This window comes from Muntiacus reevesi, chromosome X (genome assembly GCF_963930625.1).
Source record: "Muntiacus reevesi chromosome X, mMunRee1.1, whole genome shotgun sequence".
NCBI lineage: Eukaryota > Metazoa > Chordata > Mammalia > Artiodactyla > Cervidae > Muntiacus > Muntiacus reevesi.
Genome location: NC_089271.1, coordinates 95874211 through 95886374, shown reverse-complemented (window position 1 = coordinate 95886374; position 12164 = coordinate 95874211). Strand labels below are relative to the sequence as shown.

Genomic DNA, 12164 nt, shown 5'->3' with positions numbered 1-12164 from the left:
TCATCAACACCCAGAGTTTACTCAAACTCATCTCCATTGAGTTGGGGATGCTATGAAACAATCTCATCCTCTGTTGTCCCCTTCTTCTGCCTTCAATATTTCCTATTATCAGGGTCTTTGCAAATGAGCCTGTTCTTCGCATCAGTGGCCAAAGTGTTGAAGTTTCAGCTTCAACATCATTCTTTCCAATGAATATTCAGGACTGATTCTCTTTGGGATAGACTCGTTGGATCTCCTTACAGCCTAAGGGACTTTCAAGAGACTTCACCAACCCTACAGATCAAAAGCATCAATGCTTTGGCGCTCAGCTTTCTTTGTAGCCCAACTCTGACATCCATACATGACTACTGGAAAAACCATAGCCTTGACAAGGTGGACCTTAGTTGGCAAAGTAATGTCTCTGCTTTTTAATATGCTGTCGAGCTTGGTCATAACTTTTCTTCCAAGGAGTAAGCGTCTTTTAATTTCATGGCTGCAGTCACAATCTACAGTGATTTTGGAGCCCACAAAAACATAGCCTTCCACTCTTTCCACTGTTTCTCCATCTATTTGCCATGAAGTGACAGAACCAGATGCCATGATCTTTGTTTTCTGAATGTTGAGCCTTAATCCAACATTCCCACTCTCCTCTTTCACTTTCATCAAGATTCTCTTTAGTTCTTGTTCGCTTTCTGCCGTAAGGGTGATATCATCTGCATAACTGAGGTTACTGATATTTCTCCCTGCAATCTTGATTCCAGCTTGTGCTTCATCCAGACCAGTGTTTCTCATGGTGCACTCTGCTGATAATTTAAATAAGCAGGGTGACAACATACAGCCTTGACATGCTCCTTTCCCTATATGGAACCAGGCTGTTGTTCCATGTCCAGTTCTAACTGTTGCTTCCTGACCTGCATACAGACTTCTCAAGAGGCATCTCAGGTGATCTGGCATTCCCATCTCTTTAACAAATTTCCACAGTTTGTGGTTATCCACACAGTCAAAGGCTTTGGCATAGTTAATAAAGAAGAAATAGATGTTTCTCTGGCACTCTCTTGCTTTTTTGATGATCCGGTGGGTGTTGGCAATTTGATCTCTGGCTCCTCTGCCTTTTCTAAATACAGTTTGAACATCTGCAATTTTATGGTTCACATATTGTTGAACCCTGGCTTGGAGAATTTTGAGCATTACTTTACTAACGTGTGAGATGAGTGCAATTCTGTGGTAGTTTGAGCATTCTTTGACATTGCTTCTCTTTTGAATTGGAATGAAAACTGACCTTTTCCAGTCCCATGACCACTGCTGAGTTTTGCAAATTTGCTGGCATATTGAGTGCAGCACTTTCACAGCATCATCTTTAAGGATTTGAAATAGTTCAACTGGAATTCCATCACCTCCACTAGTTATGTTTATACTGATGCTTCCTAAGGCCTACTTGACTTCACATTCCAGGATGTCTGTTTCTAGGTGAGTGATAACACCATCGTGATTATCTGGGTCATGAAGATCTTTTTTATACAGTTCTTCTGTGTATTCTTGCCACCTTTTCCTAACATATTCTGCTTCTTTTAGGTCCATACCATTTCTGTCCTTTATTGCGCCATTCTTTGCATGAAACAGTCCCTTGGTATCTCTAATTTTCTTGAAGAGATATCTAGTTTTTCCCATTCTATTGTTTTCCTCTATTTCTTTGAACTGATCACTGAGGAAGGCTTTCTTATGTCTCCTTGCTATTCTTTGGAAATCTTCTCCTTTGCTTTTCACTTCTCTTCTTTTCAGAGTGATTTCCAAGGCCTCCTCAAACAGCCATTTTGCTTTTTAACATTTCTGTTTCTTGGGGATGCTCTTGATCCCTGTCTCCTGTACAGCATCACAAACCTCCGTCCATAGTTCATCAGGCACTTTGTCTATCAGATCTAATCCCTTGAACTATTTCTCACTTCCACAGTATCTTCGCTAGGGATTTGATTTAGGTCATACCTGAATGGTGTAGTGGTTTTCCCTACTTTCTTCAATTTAAGTCTGAATTTGACAATAAAGAATTCATGATCTGAGCCAAAGTCTGCTCCCTGTCTTGTTTTGTGCTGACTGTATAGAGCTTCTCCATCTTTGGCTGCAAAGAATATAATCAATCTGATTTCGGTGTTGACCATCTTGGTGATGTTCATGTGTAGAGTCTTTACTTGTGTTGTTGGACGAAGGTGTTTGCTATGACCAGTGTGTTCTCTTGACAAAACTCTATTAGCTTTTGTCCTGCTTCATTCTGTACATCAAGGTCAAATTTCCCTATTACTACATGTATTTCTTGACTTCCTGCTTTTGTATTCCAGTCCCCTATAATAAAAAAGACATATTTTTGGGATGTTAGTTCTAGAAGGTCTTGTAGGTCTTCATAGAACCGTTCAACTTCAACTTCTTCAACCTTACTGGCCGAGGCATAGACTTAGATTACTGTGACATTGAATGGTTTGCCTTGGGAAAGAACAGAGATAATTCTACTGTTTTTTTAGACTGCATCCAATTACTGCATTTTGGACTCTTTTGTTGACTATGATAGCTACTCCATTTCTTCCAAGGGATTCTTGCCCACAATAGTAGATATAATGGTCATCTGAGTTAAACTCACCCATTCCAGTCCATTTTAGTTCACTGAGTCCTAAATTGTAGATGTTAATATTCACTTTTACTGTTTACTTTTTACCAGTCAATGAGAAAAAGGTAAATAAGTTGGCAGGGATGCATGGAATGAGATGCCCATGACCCTTTAAACCTGTGGTTCTAGCCTTTGGCTGTGAGCTGAAGATCAAAAGGCAATGAAGGTGATTAAACACTATGGTGGCAGACCCTGGCTCACTCACATAAATCCCTTAAGCCAGCAATACTTCTTAGGATTAATTTGCTAATAGCAAAAGACTCATAAGAGATGCGATGGAGAAATAGCTTCTGGGACAAAATCTTTCCTCTTGGGGCAAAGACAAATGATCAGGGGGGTGAGGGAGCCTAGAAGGTTGAATATTACTCAATGTGGAACATCCTTAGCATTGTTCTGAGTAGTCACTGAGAGGACCTCAACCTCTGACATGCTCAACACCAGCCTGAGAGCAACGAGAAAGGGTTTGGGGTCAGTGGGCTTAGCAGAAGCTTTACTTCACACCCAGGGCAGCTTGCATTGTTCCTCAGAAGTCTGTTTCTCTCATAATTGCTTGGACTCCTGTATAGAAGCAACTTCCCCAGCTGCACCCCCATGGACCATGAAAACTTCACAGCAGATATTAGACCAGCCCCATAAGGAAACATGCAGCTCGGGCACAAGACAAGTTATTATTATAACCACTACACCCTGATGCAGACACACCTACCTATCACAGAGATGTGATAAAAGAATGCAGGCTCAGCAAAGCCAAAACGGACACGGGGGGAGGAGAGGAGGGAGAAGGTGAGATGTATGGAGAGAGTAGCATAGAAATTTACAAGACCATATGTAAAATAGATAGCCAATGGGAATTTTCTGTATGACTCAGGGAACTCAAACAGGGGCTCTGAGACAGACTGAAGAGTAGGATGTGGAGGGAGATTGGAGGGAGGTCAGGAGGGAAGGGACATGGGTGTACCTATGGCTGATTTTTGTTGATGTATGACAGAAAACTGCAAAATTCTGTAAAGCAATTATCCTTCCATTTCAAAAGTTTTCCCCAAAAAAACCAATAACTACTGAAAAGATTGGGCTTTGATGTTTATAGAAGAAAAAAATGCAGCATAGTGGATTTGACACAAAGGCATTTCCACAAGGCAGGACTTTAGAACACTCTTTCCTGCAAAGAGAGGCTCCAGGATTCACCAGCCACTGAACCACTTATCACCTTACCACAGAAAGAATTAGATGCAATGTTGTTGTTAAGTCACTAAGTCATGTCTGATTTTTGCGACCCCATGGACTGTAGCCCACCAGGCTCCTGTGTCCATGGAATTCTCCAGGCAAGAATACTGGAGTGGGTTGCTATTTCCTTTTTCAGAGGATCTTTCTGACCTAGGGACTGAACAGAGTCTCCTACATTGACAGTCAGATTCTTTCCTGTCGAACCACCAGGAAAGCCCCAATGCAGTGTATCCTCTTGTTAAATTAGAAACCACAGCAGCATCTTTAAATATGGATGTTTCATATGCACACCCAGAAGGCAGGTGGACCTAGTTCTGGGTCCCCCAGAATCACACCCGAAAATAAGAATTCTAGAGCAAGTAGTTTCCTTTGGAGATGTGCTTTGCAGAGGAAGCATGGAGAGCTTCCATAGAGGTAGGAAGGGAGCCAAGAAAAGTTGCATTTCAAGAAAGATTAAGGGAGCTTAATCCTGCAGGAAAACTCTGTAAGCCTATGGAGAGTTATCTGAGTTATCGTGTTTGAGGATGAAGGACCTGGGGTATTTATACTCCAGTTCCTATGGGTCATAAAGCATCAATTCCCTGACATTTTCAGTCTGCCCTGAGCACTGACAAAGTAGGTTTCAGGCACGAGGAAAAAACCTTCTGAGCCACTGACGAGATGCTGGCAGTGTAGTGTCTGGTTGGTGTATGCTGCAGCCACAACGCAGACGGGACGCGAGCAGGATCTGCCACACAAGTCTTCCTCAGGAAGTCTCCAAAATATTAGGCCAGGAGACAGAGCTTTTAGGCAAACATGTTGTTTCTCCCAAAAGATATTTTTCTCCCATTTCCTTCAAGCAGATCCAATTTTCCTGGAGTTCCATCACTAGGAACAGGCAAAGGTACAAAAGAAGAAGCAGGTATTAGTTTGCTAGGGCTGCCCAGAACAAAGTGTCACAGACTGGGTAGCATGCACAACAGAAATTCTGTTGTTAAAAATAATTTTTGAAATTGATTTTGACTGTGCTGGGTCTTTGTTGCTGCACAGTCTTTTCTTTAGTTGTGGCAAGTGGCAGTTACTCTCTAGTTGTAGTGCACAAGCTTCTCATGTGGTGGCTTCTCTTGTTGCAGAGCACGGGTTCTAGGGCACACAGCCTACAACTGCTTCAGCCCACGGGTTCCAGAGCACAGAATCAACAGTAGTGGTGCATGGGGTAGTTGCTTCTCAGTATGTGGGATCTTCTCAGATCAGGGATCGAACCTGAGTCTTCTGCATTAACAGGCAGGTTCTGTACTACTGAGCTACCAGGAAAGCCCCCAGAAATTCATTTTCTGACAGTTTTGAAGACTGGAAGTTCAAGATTAAGGTGTCAGCAGGTCAGGTCTCTCCTGCAGCCTCTCTCCTCGGCTTGTAGATGGTGGTCTCCATCCTGAATCTTCAGATGGTAACTTCCCTGCATATGCCGAACCCTGTGTCCCTTTATTTCTCCAAACTTCCTCTTCTTATAAGGACCACAGTCAGAAGAATTAGGGCTCACTCATATGACCTCATTCAATGTTAATTACCTTTTTAAAGTCCCTATATTAAAACAGAAGCACATCCTGAAGTGTTGGGTTAGGGCCTCAACATGCTAAGTTGGAGGGGGGCACACAATTCAGCCTATGACAGACAGTAATGAGCATATTAATCACTTAGATTTGAAAATTTCTGTTAAGAATGAAAGCAGTGTTTTTACCAGGCTCAAGCAAACAATTACAGGCAAAAAATGAATAGGTGGAATTTTAACTGCTGTCTTTATTTGGAAGAGACCTTTCATGAGTTCCTTGGTATCTCAGTTCAAGATGTGAGGATCACCTGCAATAAAATCAGCCTTGCCTTTCAGTAAATCCTAGCTCTATTGTATTAAAACATGAAATGCAGAAATGGTAAGGACCTAACAGAAGCAGAAGAGATTAAGAAGAGGTGGCAAGAATACACAGAAGACTTATACAGAAATGGTCTTCATGACCCAGATAATCATGGCGGTGTGATCACTCACCTAGAGCCAGACATCCTGGAATTAAAATCAAGTGGGCCTTAGGAATCATCACTACAAACAAAGCTAGTGGAGGTGATAGAGTTCCAGCTGAGTTATTTAAATCTTAAAAGATGATGCTGTTAAAGTGCTGCAAAGCCAGCAAATTTGGAAAACTCAGCAGTGGCTACAGGACTGGAAAAGGTCAGTTTTCATTCCAATCCCAAAGAAGGGCCATGCCAAAGAGTGTTCAAACTACTGAACAATTGTGCTCATTTCATGTGCTAGCAAGGTAATGCTCAAAATGTTCAAAATCCTTCAAGCTAGGCTTCAACAGCATGTGAACCAAGAACTTCCAGATGTAAAAGCTGGACTCAGAAAAAGCAGAACCAGAGTTCAACTGGCCAACATCTGTTGGATCATAGAAAAAGCAAGACAATTCCAGAAAAAACATTTACTTTTTCCATGTTATAAACCCTTTGATTATGTGGGTCACAACAAACTGTGGAACATTCTTAAAGAGATGGCAATACCAGACCACCTTCCTTGCCTCCCAAGAAACCTGTATGCAGGTCAAGAAGCAACAGCTAGACCTCAACATGGAACAACGGACTGGTTCAAATTTGGAAAAGGAGTATATCAAAGCTGTATGTGGTCACCTAGCTTATTTAACTTACATGCAGAGTACATCATGTGAAATGCTGGGCTGGGTGATGCATGAGATGTAATCAAGATTGCTTGGAGAAATATCAATAACCCGAGATATGCAGATGATACCACCCTTATGGCAGAATTCAGGGCAAGAACAAGTGAGGGAGGGAGCAAAGTGAAGGGGAGAGGGCTGGTGGTCCAGGAACCCACCAGGCCATGGACTTCATGTGATTAATGGGTCCTCTTGATCAGCAACCCCCTATCAGTGGACCACTTGGAGATGGATGGAAGGAGTCAGCCCTCTCTGACCCTCCGCATTCTGTGTCAGCAGGCTTGGAGGATGCTTAGGCACGTGGGGCTGAGGTCCAGATCAGGACTGTGAATTTGGAGATCATTATGTCAGGCTCTCGGCCTTTGTGGTTCTGTGTTTCTGCAACCACACATGAGGCCCTGGGAGTCCTGGGGGATGAAGTTCGGCTGTCTGTCCTTTGGAAAGCCTTATGTGGGTATTGTCTTAAATGGTGTCAAGACCCTGGAAACCTGGTGGTGGCCCATGCTATGTGGCCACTGCCACTGTGCCCTGGCCATCCACATCGCACGCTGGGAATCTGAAGACTCAGCCTGGTGGGAGATGCTGGAGCAGAGGCTGGGGATGAGCCCCGCCCAGACCCAGGCCTTGCTGCAGGACGGGGACAAGTTCGGCTGTGGAGTGATCCTGGGCAAGTGACACCCTGCCCCACGCTGCTTATACGGCCGTGATGCTGTCCTAGATCCCAGCTGGGTTGTGCTTGTTTGTTTTCTATTGAACCAGTTGGTGGGGTAGGTGGGGCTGAGGCCCGAAGTGCCTACTACCTCTCTGGGCCTCAGTCCCGGTTCATGCTCTGAGGCACAGGCACAACCAGCTTTGCACATGGCACTTGTCTCTGTGTGTGTCCCCACACGTGTCAGTGTGCCTGGCAGAGACCATGAGAGGCAGGAAAGCACCTAGCTTGGTTCCATACCCCCACTGCCTGCAGCAAGTCCCCTGACTCCCAGGGGTGAGGCTGAACAGCAACACCTGTCTGCTGGTAAATCCCTTAGGGACCTGATGTCTGTGGGCCCCTGCAGGGGCCCTCCTGCTCTGTCCTCGCGGCCTGCAGTAGGCAGACTGAGAGCTGCCTATGGCCTGGTGGGTTCGTGGAGCACCAGTCCTCTCCCTTTCATTTCTCACCCTCCCTCACTTGGCCTCACCCGAGTTCTCTTTGCTGAGGTGAGCCCCTCGAAAATGCTCAGCCAGAGGACCCAGTTCACCTCGGGTTCCCTCCATGATATGGTGTTAGTCTCAAGCAGGTGCAACTTTGAATGACCTTGTTCTCATTCTGTGTCCTGTCTTTGCACACAGGTCTCGTGGTCATTGGGGGCACTTTGCTGTGTCCCAAAACCCTAGATCCTGACCAGGTGGAGGAGCTGGAGAATCAAGGCCTGCTACCCGACCTGCAAGAGAAGTAACATGACTGCTCGCCAACACCCACTGGCTGTTGCAGCCCATCCCAGGGGGCAGGTGGGAGGGGAGACACCTTCCAGGTGGACATCTCTGAGCACCTGATCCTCTTTGGGCAGGAGGCCTGTCCAGACTGGACTCTCAAGAGGAAAGTGACCAAGAGACCAGCACATGCTGATACCACGCAGTTACTGCCGCGCTCTGGACTTGCCCATCTGATTCTGTCTGAATCAGCCCCATGCTGTGGTGCCCACTTGGTGCGGGGCCAGGGGCAGGAACTCCCCTCACAGGATGCTGCTCTGGACTCAGCAAAAGACTCTGGGACTTTGACCTTTATGAAATGATGGCGTTGCCACTCGTTTTGGCCCTGCTGGGTCTGTGTGGTTGAGAGAAATGTGTTGTTAGGAAACCGGTTAATGTTTTTCTCTCTCTGTTCTGGTCCAATATCCCTGATATTGGAACAGTGTCCCAGGGGTGACAGGGTAAGGCTGGGGACAGGGCTGTGCACTGGCAGGCAGAGAGGCCTGCAGGCCCAGAAACAGGCCACGGTTTATCCTTGCCCATGACCCTTGTCTATTGTAAAGTGTCCCTTGGCTGTCAAAGTGTGTGTGTTGGAGGCAGTGCCTGGCCACCTCACGTCCAAAGACAGGCTCCTAAGTATAGCTGTGAGGGCAGAGCGACAAGGGCTGGTGTTCACCTTGTCGAAACCTTCTACTTGTCTTTGAGTTTGGGGTAATGTGTTTGCAAAGCCCTTGGCGGGTGGGTGACCCTGCCTTCCAGTCAGCCTCTGGAGGGGGGGCCTGGATCAGGAGCTGGGATGCTCAGCTGATGATCAGAAACTTGTGGCATCATCGGGATACCCAGGAGGAGCCCCTTCTGCTGCAGGGTGCATGACTCATGGAAGGTGACACCCCCAAGGTCAGGAGTCCAGCTGGGCCATCTGCTGAGTGACAGGAAAGGCCCAGGGACCAGTCCACCCTGGGTTCACCTCAGCGCTCAGCTCATGGGTCAGACCCTTGGATGAGCCTGTGAAATGCTGCTGTTTCAGATGAAAAGAGACCATGGGGACTGAACTGAAACCTGTCTGGTGCATGGGCTTCCAGCCTCATCTGGTTCACCCTGTGCCATGTGTGAATACAAAGGGCAGATAGAAAGAACACAGGTTTGCAGTTCTCACTTGATTGTTTATTTACGCCAGTGGAGTTTTGCCTTACATTATTAGAGCCAGAAATCTATTTTTGATTACAAGAGAGTGCTTTTGAGTGTTCCTAGGAATCTGGCAGCTCAGGGATTGGACTTTTTCTTGGCCTGCTCACAGAGGGTGCACTTATGATCTGAGGAATCTCCCTGCTCCTCCTCTGACTCAGGGGCCTCATCTGGGGCCATGACTAAAAGGCCCGCCATCAGGCTGGAGTAACAAGTGTTGTACAAAGTCATCACCGATTCATTATCTGGGTACACTGGGGGCCTCTCAGGCAGTTCCCCTGGGCTGTCCCTTCCAGCAGTAGCTGGGGACACAGATGTGGCACTGTTGGATGGGCTTTCTCCACTGGGGCCACCCTGCTCACTGGGGAGATGGTTTCCCCCAGCCTGGCTGGCTACACTACCCATAGACCAAAGGTCAGAAAACACAAATGAGCACTGGCTGGGGGTTGTGCAAGCAGTGGGCATTCCCTTCTGGACTTTGTTGCCAACCTCTTGGGTGAACTCGTTGTGGTGGAGTCGGGGAGAGTGTCTGGTCGCCATCACTCGCTTCTTTCTCTTTGGGGTCTCTGTTGTTCCAGTGGCAGGTTGAAAAGTTGTTCTGGGGTTGCCTTTCCTCTGTATGTTCTGCAGGAGGAGAGGCTTGTCTCTCTGAAAATTGGAGTTGCGATAGATCTGAAAGGAAATGAATCACTTTAGCCATGAGAGGGGCGAAGAGCACTTGCCGCACTCTCCCCACAATCATGGGGTCGTGCATGTGTATGGAGACAAGGTCTCTTCATTCCTGGCAGGTTATGAGGTTCTGGAATGTCACTCCTTAGAGCTCCCCCGGGGCCATCCTTGCTTGAGGTGTTCCCGACCCTCCCTGACATCAAGTGGCCCCTCAGGATCTGGCGTCACCACCAAAGATCCTAAGGGGGGGTGGTGGTGGGACACGACAGACCCTGCCTTCTCCTCTTTCCTTAACCACTCTCTCATGAGAACAACATTCTCCTGGGAAATGAAACCCATCAGCCCTCAGCTCATCTAGTCTACTCTCCCCAGAAGGGCATTCTACATTACCATCAACTTCTTTCTTCTTTCAGAGCGACCTGAAGAGCGAATTTTTCTGAACCCGTATAGGTTCAGTTCACGAATGAAGCTCTTTATGCTGTCTGTCTCGCAGATCTGATCGACGCCTCTGCGCTGGAGGACCTCCATCTGGAAGAGATCTGCCTCGATGACCACCATGTCTCCCTTATCATTCCAGTGCACAGAGGTGAAGGTCACATCCTCCACGATCCTCCAGAGCTTCCTGGGGAAGGACAGCCCAAAGCTGGCATTGATCTCATTCTCGTTGGCCATTTCTGGGTTCAGGCCCTGTGGGGGCAGATTGTCATGGAGGCCTGGATCTGGGCTCTCAGGTTGGTCACCCTGCTTTTCCAAAGCCTCCCCTGAATCCACATTTGGATCTGGGGAGGAATCACGGGGATCCCCTGCTGAGGGCTCCCCATCAGTAGATGGGGCCAGCAGCGCTGCCTGTGCCTCATGGGAACTCTGACTAGCCATTGAACCAATCGAGCTCAGGAGCATTATCTACCCAAGCAGTGAATGCTCAGGGCAAACAGGCCTCAGACCAGGGTCGGGGTGCTCCATAAATACTGTCTGGAGATTCTAGAATCTGAGTCATGGGACAGGCAGCCAATTAGGGGATCAGCTTCCTTATTGTTTCATGATGTCACAGAGGTGATGTGGAGAGGCAGCCCTGGCCCAGTGTGGGGGAGGGGGCATGGGGATGGAGATGGGATCCCCAGCTTGTCTCTTGTCTGAAAGTACAGAAAAGTTTGTTTCAGGTTGCCTGCAAAGGCTCCCATCTGCTGCCAGGTGCCTTGTTTCAGGGGGCCAGGCCCTGGATGGGTTGACAAATACACCCCTGGCTCCACTGCCCTAACAATGTGCAGACCTGTGGCTGGCTTCTGCTGAAGGTCCAGGCCATGGCAAGTCCTGGGTCTACGAACACCAAGGGAGAACCCAGGGGTCAGATGGGACCTTGGTGACTGTCCCTCCCAGAAGATGGGATCTGTAGCAGACTGATTGACCTTGCCTGAGTTGGTGGCCCCTCCATCCTTTCCCCTCTTCTGGCTTTATTGTCTTCCAGCTGACTGCTGCTGGTTGGTCAGTCCCGCTCAGTTGGCCCCAAAGTCAGAGTCCTGTTGTCCTGCCACCACCGACCCCCAGGTCGAGCTCTCCCCAGAGTAGGGCTGTGCTCAAGCACAGTGCGAGCGATCTCATATTCCACTTGACTGTCCCCAAGCACCTGAGACACAGAATCCCCAGGATGCTGTGTGGGACGGCAAACCAGACGTCCACTGATCTTGCAGTCTCGCGAGGTCTGCCCACCCCCAGATGGCATCCCACTGCAGATCACACGCTGTTGTCTTCAGTTTCCAATTTTTCCATAAACACCACTCTGGTGGCCCTAGAGCGTTCATTTTGGGAACACCTGCATGTGCTTTTCCCCTCCCCAGAGCCCCAGATTCAGACTCCTTGGTGGTTGCTTTAAAGCCCTGTTTCCTTTTGTCAGTGGGGTGCTTGGGCTTCTGCTACCTGCAGTCCTGGCTGCCCACGTCCAACTTGAGTCTATTTAGATAACTAACCTTTGAAGTACTTGATTGGGGGCTCAAGGTACAGACTGTTGTGTTGAAAACAAGCACTTCATTGGTCCTCTTCAAGGCCAGCTCTGATCTTCCCCGCCACTACCCCTCTCCTAAGCTCCACTCTGGACCTGTTCTCGGTTACCCAGATGGCAGGTCCATGAAATGATTTTGTTGGCTTATGGGTTAGGTGCTTTTCAAGGGCCCTCCTTTACACACACTCACTCCCAGGGACATGTCTGACTTGTTGAGCTAGATGTGACCAAAGGAAACCCCCGTCTAACTGTATTTGAAAAAGGATGAGAGCCTGGGTGTGGGACTGGATGAAACCCGAGTGAGAATCAC

At 47.7% G+C, this 12164-nt stretch overlaps 1 protein-coding gene across 1 annotated transcript; it reads right to left on the bottom strand.

Moving 5' to 3' along the window:
- Positions 1-9267: 9267 nt before the first annotated feature.
- Positions 9268-10734, bottom strand: LOC136153200 (heat shock transcription factor, X-linked member 3-like). Its single transcript, XM_065914801.1, has 2 exons — positions 10249-10734; positions 9268-9861 (listed from the first exon to the last, which is right to left on the bottom strand). Exons 1-2 carry the CDS (start codon positions 10732-10734, stop codon positions 9268-9270), a joined length of 1080 nt encoding a protein of 359 aa, XP_065770873.1.
- Between the last annotated feature and the right edge of the window lie 1430 nt (positions 10735-12164).